Below are 15,191 nucleotides of genomic sequence, written 5' to 3'. Positions count from 1 at the left end.
GGGGGTTCCCGTGAGCCCAGCTCCTTGGCAGAAGCCTGGGGTCCCGGCTGCACCTCCTGGGACGGGGTGGTTCTCAGCAGACCTCCCTTCCGGGGGCAAGGCGGGACTCAGCGCCTCTTCAACTGCCCTTTCTGCTTGGGTCAAGGCCCAGCCTCTGGCTCACCGTAGCTGCCTTCCAGAGCACTCCAGGGAGGGGGCTTGTCTGGCTTCAGCTAGCACCTTAGCAGGTGGTGAGTTTATTGGTGAGCTGGTCAGTGCCGGGACTCCTGGCGTGGTCAAGCTCCTGGGTCATTCTGGAATCGTGAGCCAGGACATTTCGAGACTGGGGCTGGGCCCTGCGTGGCGTTTGGGGGAGGGAGGGGGGACCCCTGCAAGCTCAGTTTTGTGTGACGTGCTTGCCTCTCCCCAAGGCCACCAGGGCAGACGTTCATGACCTTCAGTGACAGAGGGCCGGCGGCCTCCCTGCCTGGTTTCTGCTTCCCTGGCTCCCCAGCTCTGTCTGTTTCTGGTTATTTTAAAACACACAACTTGGAAACGCTCTGTCCACAGCATACACCTTCTGCTTCCTTTCCTGGTGTAGGCTCCGCCATTCTGACAAAACCTCCCTGTACTCGGGGCGAGTCATCTTCTGCTTGGATTACATCATATTCACGCTGAGGCTCATCCACATCTTCACTGTGAGCAGGAACCTGGGGCCCAAGATCATCATGCTGCAGAGGATGGTACGCACATGGACCCCTGCCCAGTTCCTGGCCCCTTCCCGCAGACGGAGGTTGCAGGTGTTGGGGCTGCAGGTGACGGGGCAGCAGGTGAAGGGGATGGAGGCTGCAGGTGACGGGGCTGCAGGTGACAGGGCAACAGATGACAGGGCTGCAGGTGACGGGGCAGCAGGTGACGGGGCTGCAGGTGAAGGGGCTGCAGGTGACGGGGTTGAAGATGATGGAGGCTGCAGGTGACAGGGCTGCAGGTGAAGGGGCTGCAGGTGACGGGGCTGAAGGTGATGGAGGCTGCAGGTGACGGGGCTGTAGGTGACGGGGCAGCAGGTAAAGGGGCTGCAGGTGACGGGGCTACAGGTGACGGGGCTGCAGGTGACGGGGCTGAAGGTGATGGAGGCTGCAGGTGACGGGGCTGAAGGTGATGGAGGCTGCAGGTGACAGACGGCTGCATTTCACACTCAGCGAGGTTTGGTGGTGGGTTTGCGGTCTTCACCAGGGCCTCTCCCGGCTGACATCTAGCGCAAGATGGCGTGAGCACAGGTGGCATAACCGGGACGTTGCAGACGGCCATGCCATGGAGGCCCCTACCTGCCCGTTCACTGGCCCTTCGCCGAGGGCTTCCCGAGTCCCAGCAGCACTCAGAGCGGAGCAGGAGGTGGACGTCAGGCCCATGTTATAGATGAGGACAGTCAGGCCCAAGGAGGCCCGTGTTGTCTAGACTCCAGGGGAGCCAGGAGCAGACGAGGATGGGCCAATCCTGTCACCAAGGCGTGGGCGTCGGGAGGCCCTTCCCGACTGCGTTATTGGACATTAACGAAGGCTGATTGGGCGTGGACAATGTGGCTCTTCCGAGTTCAGTGTCCAGGTGGCCAAGCGCAATGCTGTGTCCGTCAGCAGGCATGGACGAGCTCGGGGGTGGCCGCCACGCTTGTGCTGTTAACCCAAAGACATCGAGGCGTCAGGCCCGTGAAGTCGTGCAGGTGCACAGAGCCCAAACAAGCCCCCTCTGCCCCCTGTCTCGTCTGCTCCTACTTTCCTTCAGAAAAGAGAGAAGGAAAGAACCCCGGGCTTGGGGGAGCGCCTCCTGACTCGGGGAGCGGGGTGCCCGCCGTTCGCCCCTTGCTCCCAGGCAGAAGGTGCCTGGTGGTGTCTCCCCCAAGGCGCCGTGCGGGCCTGGGGGCTGCGAGCCAGAGAGCCGGTCAGCTGCAACTGCCGGTGCCAGGGCCAGGCGGACGGTGGTGGCCCTAGGCGAGCCAGCGCAGGGAGTGGGCGACTCTGGCCCTGCCCGCCCCCGCCGCTCCGGGCCTGGGCCCGAGCTGACCCCGCCCGCTGTTCCCCACGCAGCTGATCGACGTCTTCTTCTTCCTGTTCCTCTTCGCCGTGTGGATGGTGGCCTTCGGCGTGGCCCGGCAAGGGATCCTCCGGCAGAACGAGCATCGCTGGACCTGGATTTTCCGCTCGGTCATCTACGAGCCCTACCTGGCCATGTTCGGCCAGGTGCCCAGCGATGTGGACAGTAAGCCTGAAGGGGTGCGGGAGGAGATGGCCTAGAGGCAGCCCCGGGTGCTCTCTCTGGCCTGGCAGCCCCAGGGACCCTGCTCAGGGCCACCCGGGGCCCAGGGAGCAAACACGCCCCCTGCAAGCTCTCTCTTCCCTGACCAGGGTTCCCGGCCACCCCGCGGTGCCGGCCTTGCAGTCTGCAGCTTGGGACACTCCTAATGTGGCTCATCTTTTCCACAGCAACAAGCTGTTGTGAGCGGCAGGCTGGGCCCGGTGTGCCTGGCCCATGCGCCCGCGGGGCGTCCGTAGTGATAAAAGAGGTTTGCTGAGACTGTTCCGCGGGACCTGGCACTTGACATCTGGGGGTACCCGCCGCCTGTGACCTTTCAGACGCAGCTCCTGGGGGCCCAGGCGGGGTCACCTGCCCGCCCCCAGTTTCCAAATTGTGTTCTCAAGTGAGCAGGGCAGCGTCTTTATGGTGCTGAGCGTGACCTGAGCTGGGCACGTCCTGTCCTGCTTCAGGAAACTGATCTTGTGCTTCTCTGCTGCCGGCTCTCTGCAGCCCCCAGCTCTTTCTCGACCCTTCTCCTGCCCTCTGCGTCTCCTGGCTCTCCTGCTGCAGCGCTTCCCACCATCCTCAAAAGAGGCCCCTGCTCCTCCTGCACGCCTGCCCTCCAGAGTAGCTGCGGGAGGCCCGGGAGACACTTGTGTGTGCTCCACTCTGACAGAGAAACCAGGCCAAGGCGGGGCAAGCCCGGGGCGCGCACTTCCGCCCGCCTCCTCCAAGCGCCTCAGATCCCGATGCCCTGGCCGAGACCCTGCCCCTGGGCTCCACATTCTCCCAGACCCTCCACTCCGGGGCCTGTGACCTCCGATCCCCTGTTCCGCAAACCAGAAGCCCCATCTCCGGTCCTGTCACTCCGCGACGCCGGCCCCATAGCCACTCGTTGGCCTACTTGGTGGCTTTTGACTCCCGAATGTCTCCCACTGTGTTTAGACTGAGTCGGATGCTCTCACTCACGTGTGTGCGATGTTCTCGCCCACGCACCTGCCCGACACCCCTGCCCTTCGTCCCTTCCCCTTCCTCTCACCTCAGAGCCCGCATGGTGCTTACAGCGCCCCTAGTTTTTCTAAGTATTTGACTTTATCAAATTGTCTGCTGTGGAAATGTTCCATATTTGCCATTCTGCCTTGTCTTACTCTGTAGAATCCTCTGAGCTTCCTCCATGCTGTTGTAAGTGGCAACTTTTCATCTTTCTCTGTGACTAAACAGTATTCCACGGTGTGGACAGAGCACATCTGGGCCCCGTCCTCTGTGGGCACTCAGGGTTTGTCGCTCTCTGTGGCTCTGAGCCACAGTGGCCACACGTCCCTCTGCTCTTTGTGATCTGTGTTGTGGCCAGAGTGATCTTTCCGTGAAGAGACTCTGCTGTGGAGTTCTGCTTGAAGCAGTCTGCTGGACACCCACTGTTTGTAATATAAAGATAAAAAACTAATGGGTGGTTACTGCTCAGCTTGTACTCCACAGCCATTTACCCCCTCCCACCACAGGACATTTGCACGTGCCACTCCTGCTCTGGGTGGCTGGGCACTCATCTCCTCCCACTCCTCATCTCTTTGTTCTCAGTTTCCTTCTGGGGAATCAGTTTCTGGGTTAACTTCAGATTATGCCCACGCCCACACACGGTGTGTGTCCTTAGTGCTTCTCAAGTACTGAAGTCATAAACTTGTGTGATTGATCATCTGCTTACCCTAAGAGACTGGAAGCTTCTTGAGGGCAAAGGCCATGTCTGCCTTGCCTTTCCTTTTATCTATCATCCTACTGAGGTCCCTGCTCACAGTAGCTGCTCCTTAGACACCTGTTGACAGGTGGTTCCCAGGTTATAGCACGTTAGGATGAAGCCCTGGGGGCCAGCATCCGCACATGGCATGGCCACCGGCCATTGTCTCGTGTGCCCTTGACAGCTCCCTCCAGGACTCCTCACGTTGGGTTTCCCCATCCGCAGGCACCACCTACGACTTCTCCCACTGCACCTTCACGGGGAACGAGTCCAAGCCCCTGTGCGTGGAGCTGGATGAACACAACCTGCCGCGCTTCCCCGAGTGGATCACCATCCCGCTGGTTTGCATCTACATGCTCTCCACCAACATCCTGCTGGTCAACCTGCTGGTCGCCATGTTTGGGTATGTGCTCGGTCACCGCTCCCCGGGGGCTGCTGGGCTGGCCCGTGCCTGCGGTCTCGAGGGGCTGAGGCAGAGCGGCAAAGGTCCACCTGTGAGGAGCTGGTGTCAGAGGTCAGAGGTCTTTGGGGGCCTGGAGGCATGGCGGGGCGGAACCGTGAAGGGCCCGCATTCAAGGACGAGTATCGGCTGTGTGTAAGTTTACTTGTCACCGAAGGCAAGTTCCTGCATCGCCCTCCAGTACCTTCAGGTCACAGGTTGCATCCACTCAGCCATCTCTGCTGAGCCCCGTGAGGGTGGCCGGTGGCTGACCTGCCGCTGACCTCGTTTCTAGGACTCGTTTTCCACAGGACTTGGTGGGATGGATTTGTGACTTAGAGAAGTTGATTGATGTTTAAATGTTTCAGTTTATGTATAAATCACAGGGGCAGAGTGAGGAGAGTGTGTCTCCTTGCGCCACATCCAGCGAGGTGGAGGGCAGGGCATGTGTCTTTGTTGCCTTTGACAAATCTCCTTAGTACACTTAGCGCATCACGTCTCCCATCCCCCCTCATCTTTCCTCGGGGTTTCAGAGACCCACTGGGTGGCTCTCGCAGGAGTACTCTTGTTTATGCTGCTCCCTTCAGAGAGGTAGTCGTTGTGAGCTTGAGCACCCCAGCACAGGCAGACACACATGTAGGCAAAATACAACCTGACAACACCAGGCCTGGAAGAGAAGCCTGGGTCAAACACTGGAAACCACGAAAGACAAGTGTGTTCTGAAACACGTCTGGTGTCACAAAACAAATGTTTAAGACTCAGAGTCCCTCTGCGCGGTCACATGACACCTGTAGACTGCATCTGAGGAGCAAAGGCTTTTAATTCCCAACTCGGAAAGGGACAAAGCGATAGAAGGACGGCCTGACAGGACACTGGCAGAAGAGCTGACCAGGCAGTCTGGAGAATGAACTCAAAGGGCCAAAAACCAAACAAAAAGAGTTTCAGCTTGTGGGCTCAAGAGGCCTCACGAAGACTCAACGACATGTGGTCCAGGACCCACATTACTGGGACGTGGGATCACTCGTGGGGAAGGAGCCCCTTGTGCTGAGGGGGCGGTGGGATGGCGAATGCCTCTTACTCTTTGGAAAGAGATAAGAAATTAGATCACAGGACATAAACACACAGACCTTTGACCCAGCGCGCTCACGTCTGGGAATCTGTCCTAAAGATGTGGACACAAGATATGCTGGTCATAGTGTGATGCTTATGGATAGGGACGTGGCTGAACACAGCACTAATAGCCAAACTGCAATATGATGAAACTCTTAAAAAGAAAAGTGAGGCCTACTTTTATGGATTGGAAAGATGATGTTTTCATAAATATAAAAAGCAAAAGGCAGGCTCATTTTATGGCATGATGTTGTTCTCTAGCAACAAAAAACAAGCCATTAATATAATCCAGTATATCTATCCACTCATTACAAGGACCACACATCACTTGTACAATTTTGGAAAGAAAAGAAGAAAAAGACCTTTGTTACATAGAGCCTGAATTTTCAGGAATTACGAAGATTGTAGATGAGGCTCATTTGTCGGTCAGAGACTTCCCTGTGTGCAGGGCTGGCAGGGGACACGTGCTCCTGAGACTGTCACCCACCGAGGGGCTGGGCGGCGAGTGGTGAACTGGCCTGACAGCGTCCAGAGATGTCCTCCCCAGCCGCCCTGTGCTGTGGCTACAGTGAAGTTTATAAATGTCATTGCTCGGCTTAAGATTCTGGAAGGGCTCAGTTTCTCCCCATTGTGTTCAGGGTCAATGTCAGGCTCCTCTGCTTCCCCACAAGGCCATCTCTGTCCTGATTTGAACACACCTTCAGGCTTGGCGCTTGTGACGGGCGTCCAGTGGGCATCCATGTAACTGTCCCTGGACAGCTGCTCTGTCACACCTTTTCCATCCGGACCTTCCCCTGCCTCACTCCTGCTATCATTTCAAGGAGCCACTTTGCTTAGAGGCTCCCCGGGTTCATGTTGAGTGATGACACCCATCTGTCCTGTCTGGAGGACAGTAACCTATAGAGGGCGCTGTGTCTGTCTCGGCACCTGGCGCTTGAGGGGTTTGTTTGATGAGTGAAGAGAGCAGGTTCGTTCTAGTTATTGCCTATTCGGTCACTGGTCAGGAGCTTAGTTCCTTGTGTTAAGCAATACTGAGAAGTATCAGTGGGAGTAACAGATAAGCAGAGGGCTCATCACCTAGACTCGTCCTGCGCTCTACAGAGGGCCAGGGCAGGATTCGGGAATCAGGAAGTTGAACAACACTATGCCACCCCAGGTCCCCAGGCTGAGCCTGCAGACAGGTGTGTGGGGAGCTAGTGGGTGTGGCCATGTGGTGGCGAGAAGAGAGACCAGTCAAAGTTAAAGCAGGTGGGGAAGAACTGGGATGATTTCAGTGCTAGCTCATCGTGGTGACGCATCCCTCAGGCTTTACAGCCAGCACTTCATGCTAAACCACACAGGACCTGTGTAGCAGAATTGCAGGTGTTTATGTCCACTTCCTGGCAATATCTGATCAATAATATACTTGCTGCTGACGCCGAGCAAAGAGGCTGACAGAACCCAATGCCATGATCTTTGATTACTTCAGTATACCTCGGCAAGGCTGAGAGTGAAGGGTTCGGAACCTTACTGAGGCCATGTGCTATGAGCTGCTCCCAGATCCCTTCTTCAGGACGATGCACAGTGGTGTTCTCTCCTCCATGTCCCTATCGTGAAATGATGGAGCTCAAGCCCCGGGCACCTGGGCCAGCCTGCCGTTGACAGCTCAGCGCTGGCGGCCCTCGTCACATGCGGTCTGGCCTGCCAGTGTCCACTCAAGGCTTGGATGCAGGTCTCCTCCCCATGGGACCTGTCCATGGCACCATGACCCAGTCACGCCGTTCGGGGAGTGAGCATCACAACTGGGGGCATGCCTTTCTTGGGGGAGTTTTCCAGAAGATTCTTTGCTCACGTCGTGGCCCCTTGTGATCCTCAGGCTAAATTGTCAGAAAACTGGTTCTGATAGTTGTTTCAGTCGTCCTTAGTCAGCTCTGGAGCTGGAGTCCAGCGTGACCCTGTCTGACTCCACAGCAAAATACTCCACCATGCAACAGCAGCCTCGCCATACACCATGGAACCTCAACAGCCACACCACAGCTTCGTGCACAGCCGTGTAGTGTACACTGGGGATTTTGATGCACCGTTGGAGTGCTGTCAGGATGACATTCAACAGGAGAGGACATAGGTGTATATACACTGTGATTATTCTACATTTAAGATGCGGATCACAGGTCTATGTTCGTGTCAGCAAGTGACTCTGGGTCATCCTAACACAGGGCCACTGCCTGGAAATAATTCACCCTCCGTCCTTTTGAAAAGAACTCAACCAAAGCCCCGATCTAGGATAATTTCTAAGAATCAAATATTGTTTTCAACCTGAGGAGTAATGTATGCTTATTATGAGTATGCAGAAAAGGAGAATAAAGAAGGTCATCACCTGATGCAGCCCACGGATTTGGGTGTTGCTGCAGCTATCTACGGGCGATGATCGAAATGGGGTGGAAAATAACAGGCAGAGCGTAGTGAATGGAATAATAGCGGTTACTATAATAATAGTCATTGGTGCTTTGCCGCGGAGGCATACCCCGTGTCTCCACGCGTCCCCTGTTTAGTTATTAATCATGTGTGGGTAAGGACATCTTGATTATTATCATTTACAAATCAGGAGTTGGAGGCGGAGAGGTTAAGGAAGGCTATGGGAATGTAAATATGAATATAACAATACGATATATGATTAACTGCATATACATATATGTACATATTAATAGAACATACTTTTACTGATTGATCAAAATGACTCATATAGAAGCCCACCTATATTATCATAAAACATGACACTATAATATCATCCGCATGAAAGGCTCTTTATAAAGGGCCATGTGCATGCTCTGGGGTGTTACTGTGGCTGGGAGTTGGGGTGTGGTGAGGATTAGCAGCAATCAGTAGAGGTGACATAGATCCACTGGACCCCAAGTCTGAGGTCCAGGCCTGACCAGGAGGAGATGTGGAGAGCTCAAGCTGTGGGGAGACCCCTTGAGTGCAGGGGGTTCTTGGGTTGGCAGGGACCAGGCTGCGAGTGTCTTTCATGCCAGGCTCGAGGTGCCTATGCCAACTTGCCAGGCAGGTGCTGGGGCCTTGACTGAGGTGAGGTGCCATCCTTGCTGGGTTCTGCGCTGGCGGCTAACAGCTCACTGGCCTGCCGACCACCTTGTCTTCTGTGGCTTTGTCCTTGCTGTTCGGATGCTGGAAACACTAGAACAGGACTGCTGGGCCAGTTGGGGGCGAGGGTCAGGAGCCAGAGTGGGGACGGCTGTGGGAGCAGCCAGAGTGGGGAAGGATCACACTGGGAAAAGCGTGGAATCTGTGGGAGGCGTGGAGAGTGCATCCTGATTTAAATCTAGCCGCTAAGTTCCTTGTATTTTCCATTGATTCTAAAATTCTGCCATTGTTTCAGCATCTTCTTTGTGAAAATTTTGCAGACTTTTCATTCTATTCTGTTGATGGGTCTTTTTCTATTTTGGTTTTTACTACCAAATGGTTTTAATTACTGATTTTTTTTTTATCATGTTAACATCTGCTGTATGAGTCGCCTCATGATTCTGATTCAAAACTTTCCAGGCTTTTCTTGTAGATTTAATCATAGGGAGGGGTCAGCGGCTCATCTGAAATCCTTGACTCTCCCCCTCAACACCCCTGATAAATGTCGTGAATCTTGTGAATTTCATTGTGATGATGTTAATTTTGTAGACCCATTTAGGGGAAACCAGCAGCCTAAAAAAGTCATCTTAACATGCGGAAAAATGATGCGATTCATCAGTACACATCGCCCTCAGTGAACTTTATGGCTTTATTCACACAGAGCTGGCAGACCTCTTTTCTAGTTTTTTCTGGCCACTTGTGGCTGTGAGTGAACTTTTGTCTGTGATGCATTTTTTAACTACATTTTATGCGGAAAGACTAGTCAGGGTTTTCTCAGTTAGTCTGGAGCAGGTTTCCCTCCTGGATTCTCTTTTCTTCCCTCCTTTTGCGTCCCTCACGCCACGGAAGGGTCCTCTTATTTATTTATTCTCTTCTTTTTCTAATGAAATAAAGATGTTGAGTGTTGCCAGACTCTCCAGCGGTTGACGTGATATTTCCCCTGTGATCTGCGCTGCGTTAGAGGGACGATGACTCACACCAGCGTCTGCACATGTCACCCTCCTGCTCTCTGGTCTGCGCTGCTGCTCTCGTTTGGGGAGAGGTAGTCGAACCCTAAACATCTGTGATCCCCTGGCAGCATCTCTGGTTCAGCAAATTTCTGAAAGTCTTGTCTCTAGAGGGCCCTCCCCCACCCCCCCGCCCTGCTCCCCTGGGGCGCCCAGCAGCCTTGGGTTTCCGGTGACCACCCGCTGGGCGGCTGCAGGGAAGGTCCGCTAGTGCCCTGTCACTGGGGCTGTAGCGTCCAGGGGAGCGCTTCCGCCCCCCTCGGGAGTCTGTGGGCGCGTGGGAGTGGTGGGCCGGAGCCCCAGCGCCGTGAGTCTGGGGATGAGCTGCCTCAGGTTGGGTTTGCCGAGGGTTGTTTGTGTCCTTCTCTGTAGAGCCCAGTGTCTTTTCGACCGAGTGGAAAGCCGCCTAGAGAACATAGCAATTACTTGGCAAAGTGTTCGAGGCAGTGCTTGGTGACTAGCCTTTCCTGGAGAAGTCCAGCTGATTTGAGAGAAAAAAGAACAACCTGGAAGCAGGTGTGGGGAAGGTGGACTCGGTCAAGAACCCTGACGCTGGCCGCCCCGAAGGTGCGGGTCACCAGAGCTGCTTCGGGGCGTGACTGCCCAGCATCAGCCTGGCACCCACCTGCCTGGGATGTTTGCCTGCGGCTGGACCCACCTACCCCCCCCAGTGGGGAGGAGGGGGGCTGCTGTGGCAACGAATCGTCCTGGAGAGCCTCCAGGACGGTGCTGGAGGTGGGTGGCGTGAAGCAGACAGGTACTAGCGCCCTGCTTCATGAGCACTGGTCTGAACCCCCAGACTAGGCACTGGGGTTTTCTGTAAGGGCAGCTGGGGGTGTCCCTGGGGTCGGGAGCAGTGTGGGGCTACTATACCCACCCTGTCTCTCAGCTTCGTGCAAACAATTCCCAGCCCCAGAGACGGGTGTTGGATTGGGCTCTAGGGGCTCCGCTGACTGATCCTCATCACAGACGCTGTGCCAGAGGTGAGGCGTCTTCACTGCCTCTGAGAGCAGCTGAGCCAGGAGGCAAATCTCTTCCCACTTGGGCCCCTCTGGGCCCCAGGTCCACTCTGAGCTCTGAGGGGGAAGGAGGCCCGCTGGCCCGGAGAGAACACAGCCCCAGCCCAAGCACCCCGGATGCTCTCCCTTCCCAGGAGCCATACTGTCGTCCCATTTGGTGGCCTCGAGGACGCCTGACGCGTTGAGATGGCTGCTGCTGCTTTTCACAATGGCGAGTCGGCTTTCACATGTGGTAGGGCAGGCGAAAGACTCCATTGTTTTTTCAAGATGTATTTATTTATGCACACAGAGCTGGGGTGCAGGCCAGAGGCTCAGGGGCGGCGAGAGTCTTCACCAGAGACAGAGTGGGGAGCAGAACAGGCAGATCATTGAAATACATTGCTGAGGGAGCAGCGGGCGGTCAGGAGAGGTCTGCCGCGCCCTGGGGGTCACCTCTGGGGCTGGGATCGGACTCAGCTGAAGTGGCGTCAGCTTCTCAGTGCTGTGCTGTAACCCGCTGCGCCACCAGGGAGGGCCAAGACTCCATTTTTGATGAGATCAGTGAGATTTTAAGACTCCTCGGGGCTATAATTGGAAGGGGGATACTTGTCCCGGACCACATCGTGAGCCGTGACTTCTGGCCATTTTCTCCCCTGGGCCTGCCCCGTCCTCTCCCCTCGTGACCACAGCACCCGCGGTAGCCGCAGGGCCGCGAGGCCAGGGAGCGGCCGGAGTCAGCCTCGGCCAGCAGACCCAGGGATGCCGGTCCGCGGTGCACTCGTCTGCTCCCACGGCCCTCGCTGTTTGGCACCGAGGAATCTCCCAGGTCGAGCTGACCCAGCGTCAGTCACGCACGTGACGGGTCACAAGCCCAGCACAGGTGCTTCGCAGAGCAGAGTCAACCCACGCTCCTCCCGCCCCGTGAAGCCCAAGGCTCCGAAGAGGCGCTTACTGCCAAGCAGAGCCCAGGACCGGCGTGGACACAGGTCCCCGCTCACCCGTAAAGCGGAGAAGGGCGGCACCCGCTGCCACCCCAGGCAGCAGCCCCCCTCCGCCGCGACACTCCCCCCTCCCGGCGGCTCAGCAGCGGCCCTGTGCTCCATCTTCTCTCGGCTCAAATGGCCAAATTGATCGCAAAGAGCCCGGAGCAAGCGTGAGAGCTCAAAACAGCCGTGTCCAGTTCCTCTGCTTGGCCAGCTCTCCCGCCCTCTACACATGTCCAGAGTGTGGAGCGCCGAAGGCATCTCCGCCCAGGATTTGCGTAGCCGAGGCCTTCAGAGGCCTCGCCGCGCCCCCTGGCCCCCGCGAGGCTGCTGGGCCCTGGGCACGCAGGCGTCTCGGCAGGCTGGGCTCACAGAGGGCGGGCCGCCTCGTAGCCCAGCCGGACCCGGTGGCTCCACGGAGCAGGAACGCGCGGCGGGTGCAGGCGGGCGAGGAGAGTGGCGGGCTCCCGCTTCGTCCCTTCTAGTTGGGCGACTCAGCCCACCCGTTCGCCCTGGCTCTGCCTCAGTTTCCTCCCTTTCATTGCAGGTGACGGTCGGCAGCCTACAGGGGCTGTTTTCAGACTTAATTATTATAAGGCCGCTGCTCGGAAGAGAGGCTGGTCTATAGTAAGAGCCAGCTGTCTGACCGTCATGGGTGGGCTGGCGCTGACAGCCCCCGGCCTACTGGGACAGTTCCCCAGCCAGCAGGCCCTTTTCCCGGGATGTCAGGAATGCGTGTCTGTTGCACAGTGTTTGGGACACAGGTAGAAGGGCGGGGGCGTGAGGCCGGCGGCCCTCTGACGTCTTCTCCCGCAGGCTGTGTGGGTGTGGAGCCTGAGGAGGCCCACGATGTTGGAAGCACACGCGTGAGCCTGATTATTTTCACGTGACATATAAGGATGTTAACACAAAGGTGGGCCACAGCGTCCTTTTAGTGACCGTCTAAGTCATCGCCTCATACTGACTAGCTGTAACGTGGGATCCATTTTCTGAGTGTTGAACGTTTGGTGACTCTGGGGTGAGAGGCGAGAGCAGCTGTCACCGTGCACACGTGTGCGTGTGCACGCGTGTGTGTTTCTCTGCTCAGTCCTCCCTCAGGCTTAGGCCACATGTGCAGAAGTCACCATCGGTGAGCCAAAGGGATGAACATTTTTGAGGTCCCTGATACATATCAGCAAACTACTTTTGCAGACTGATACCAATCCAGCTCCTCCTCGAGGCCCCCCAAGTATGCAGGGGGGGACGTTCTTCCTAAGAAAGCAGACATCTTGGCCTCATTGCATTTAACACAACAACAGATTCGCGAAGAAAGAATCCCTGGAAGGTCTCGACAGTGGGTGGTGCACGTGTGTGCGTGTCACGCGCGTGTGGCGTGAAAACACTACACAGACAAAAGCCAGCTTCAGGGTGCCAGCTGGGGGAGAAGGCCCGTGCCGGGCTCCTCCGGGCCCGCGCCAGGTGGCCCCCCCTCCCTGCGGCCCCCATTACGGGCTTAATACGGGCACGGGCATGCGTGGTGACCAGTGACGTGTGGGGTCTTCTCTGCTGCAGCTACACGGTGGGCATCGTGCAGGAGAACAACGACCAGGTGTGGAAGTTCCAGCGCTACTTCCTGGTGCAAGAGTACTGCAACCGCCTCAACATCCCCTTCCCCTTCGTGGTCTTTGCCTACTTCTACATGGTGGTCAAGAAGTTCTTCGCCTGCTGCTGCACCAAGACAGACACGGAGTCCTCGGCCTGCTGTGAGTGGCCCCCGACCCGAGCTGGCGTCCCCGGCCGCTCCGAGTGGCCCCTGTCGGGTCTGGCCCGAGGCCCTAAGGAGGTCAGGGAAAGGCGTGTGGGGTCCCCGGCAGGAGGACCCAGGCGACTCCCCAGCGCTCCCCGCTGTGGCGGGCTCTGGGCGGGGGGATGAAGCGAGCCCTGCCGGAGGCCTGCCAGCCTTTCTCTGGGCTCTGGCTGGCCGCGCTGATGATAACGTAAATCACATGTCCAGCGAGCAGGACCCGGGGGCGGGGTCAGACAGGCCTGCGGCTGCCCTCACTGCTTCCTTCATTCTGAAGGCAGCGGCTCTGACTCCGGGAGGCCGGTAAGGTCGTGCCTAGGAAAACAGCAAGGCGCGCCCGGACGCTGTGGGCCACAGTCCGTACACTAACCGGCCCAGCCACTGCCCCCCGGGGGAGGCCCCTCACAGCCTCCCCTCAGCCAGGAGCATGTCCACAGGGCAGGCCTTTGTCTCCCCTCGCTTTCATACCCCTCTGCCCACCCGCCGGCTGCTGCTACTGACCCTTCGTGGGCTGCAGCACAGGGAGGGAGGCGGGACGGAGCACACAGTCCTTTCTAGAAGCTGGAGCCTTGTCCTATGCCGGTGCCAAGCGCCCTGGCTGGTGCCTGAGAGCTGGGCCCACGCAGAGTGGATGCTCGGCGGGGCCTTCAGCGGGCGGGACTCTGGCTGGTGCTGCTAAGCTCAGCTGCACGACTGGCTGTTTCCCTCCCACCCTCCGAGCCTCTTGTCTGGGGGTCCACGCGGCACAGATTCTCCCCGAGGGCTCCACTCCTCCTGGAGGGAGGCGGTACGCTGGGGGGGTCAGCTTCCTCCTTAGCCCCACTGAGGCCTGGGGTACCAGACCCTTTTCGTCCCCCTTCCGTGGGAGCTGGGAACGCACCTGCGATGCTCAGTGGACAGACCAGACCCACCCGCTCCTCTGGCTGCAGGGACCCTCCCCGGGCCGCAGGGACCCGAGCCAGGGCTGGAGGAGCCTGCGAGCCCCCGACATGTCCCAGCCCCAAGGAGACGGGCCTGGTCTCATCGCTGGGAGGTCGGGACCCAGAGGCCGCGGCTCGCCCTCAGCCCGGGGACATAGGTGGGGGGGAGGGGTGCAGAGGCAGGCTGACTCCCCGCCAGGCACAGGTGGGCCTGCGGACGTCAGGGCTCCGCAAACACCTTTGACTTTCTTTAAAATCAGAGTGAAGGCGTGAGCCTAGGTCGCAGGAGGTGGACTGGTATGTACTTGTCTCTGTGCCAGCCCAGGCAGAAAATACCAGGAGGCTTTTTTGGGGGGGGATTTTTTGAGTCAATTTTTAAAGAATCCCATTGCTTCTTATGGCGGTGGCGTGACTGACAGCTCTGGACTCGCTGGAGGGCTGCAGGTTCACCTGGCCTCACGCCCCTGGCCTCACGCCCCCAGCCTCATGCCCCGGGCCTCATGCCCCCGGCCTCACGCAGACCGGCCTCACGCCCCCGGCCTCACACCCCCGGCCTCACGCAGCCGGCCTCACACAGCCTGGCCTCACGCCCCGGCCTGGCCCCCAGACCCCAAGGAGAAAACGCAGCCAGAGGCGAGGGCTTGAGACAGGCATGGAGCCGCCCTCAGTCCCGCACCTGCTCGAGCATCAGCTGGGGTCCTCCAGGCGGACCAAGAAGCCCCAGGGCCAGCCCGGAGGGCCCCCATCTCCAGGTCAATTGAGGGCTCTCAAATCCGGCACTCATTCTTGCAATTTAGGGGTGGGCGAGGGGTGGGGGCATCTGGAGAGGTGTCTTCC

At 57.8% G+C, this 15,191-nt stretch overlaps 1 protein-coding gene across 1 annotated transcript in view; it reads left to right on the top strand.

The window, feature by feature from the left end:
* The window catches only part of TRPM8 (transient receptor potential cation channel, subfamily M, member 8), a 66,202-nt gene that overhangs the window by 38,921 nt on the left and 12,090 nt on the right, over nucleotides 1–15,191 (top strand). The window contains exons 19-22 of the mRNA XM_004674759.2: nucleotides 581–722; nucleotides 2,061–2,232; nucleotides 4,223–4,400; nucleotides 13,203–13,393. Coding sequence (XP_004674816.1) covers nucleotides 581–722; nucleotides 2,061–2,232; nucleotides 4,223–4,400; nucleotides 13,203–13,393 — 683 coding nt within the window. The remainder of the gene's footprint in view (nucleotides 1–580; nucleotides 723–2,060; nucleotides 2,233–4,222; nucleotides 4,401–13,202; nucleotides 13,394–15,191) is intronic.

The sequence above is a fragment of the Condylura cristata genome, unplaced genomic scaffold, assembly GCF_000260355.1.
Source record: "Condylura cristata isolate star-nosed mole 26May11 unplaced genomic scaffold, ConCri1.0 scaffold00002, whole genome shotgun sequence".
NCBI lineage: Eukaryota > Metazoa > Chordata > Mammalia > Eulipotyphla > Talpidae > Condylura > Condylura cristata.
Note: the sequence above shows the minus strand (reverse complement) of the source record. Positions and strands in the feature narration are given on the sequence as shown.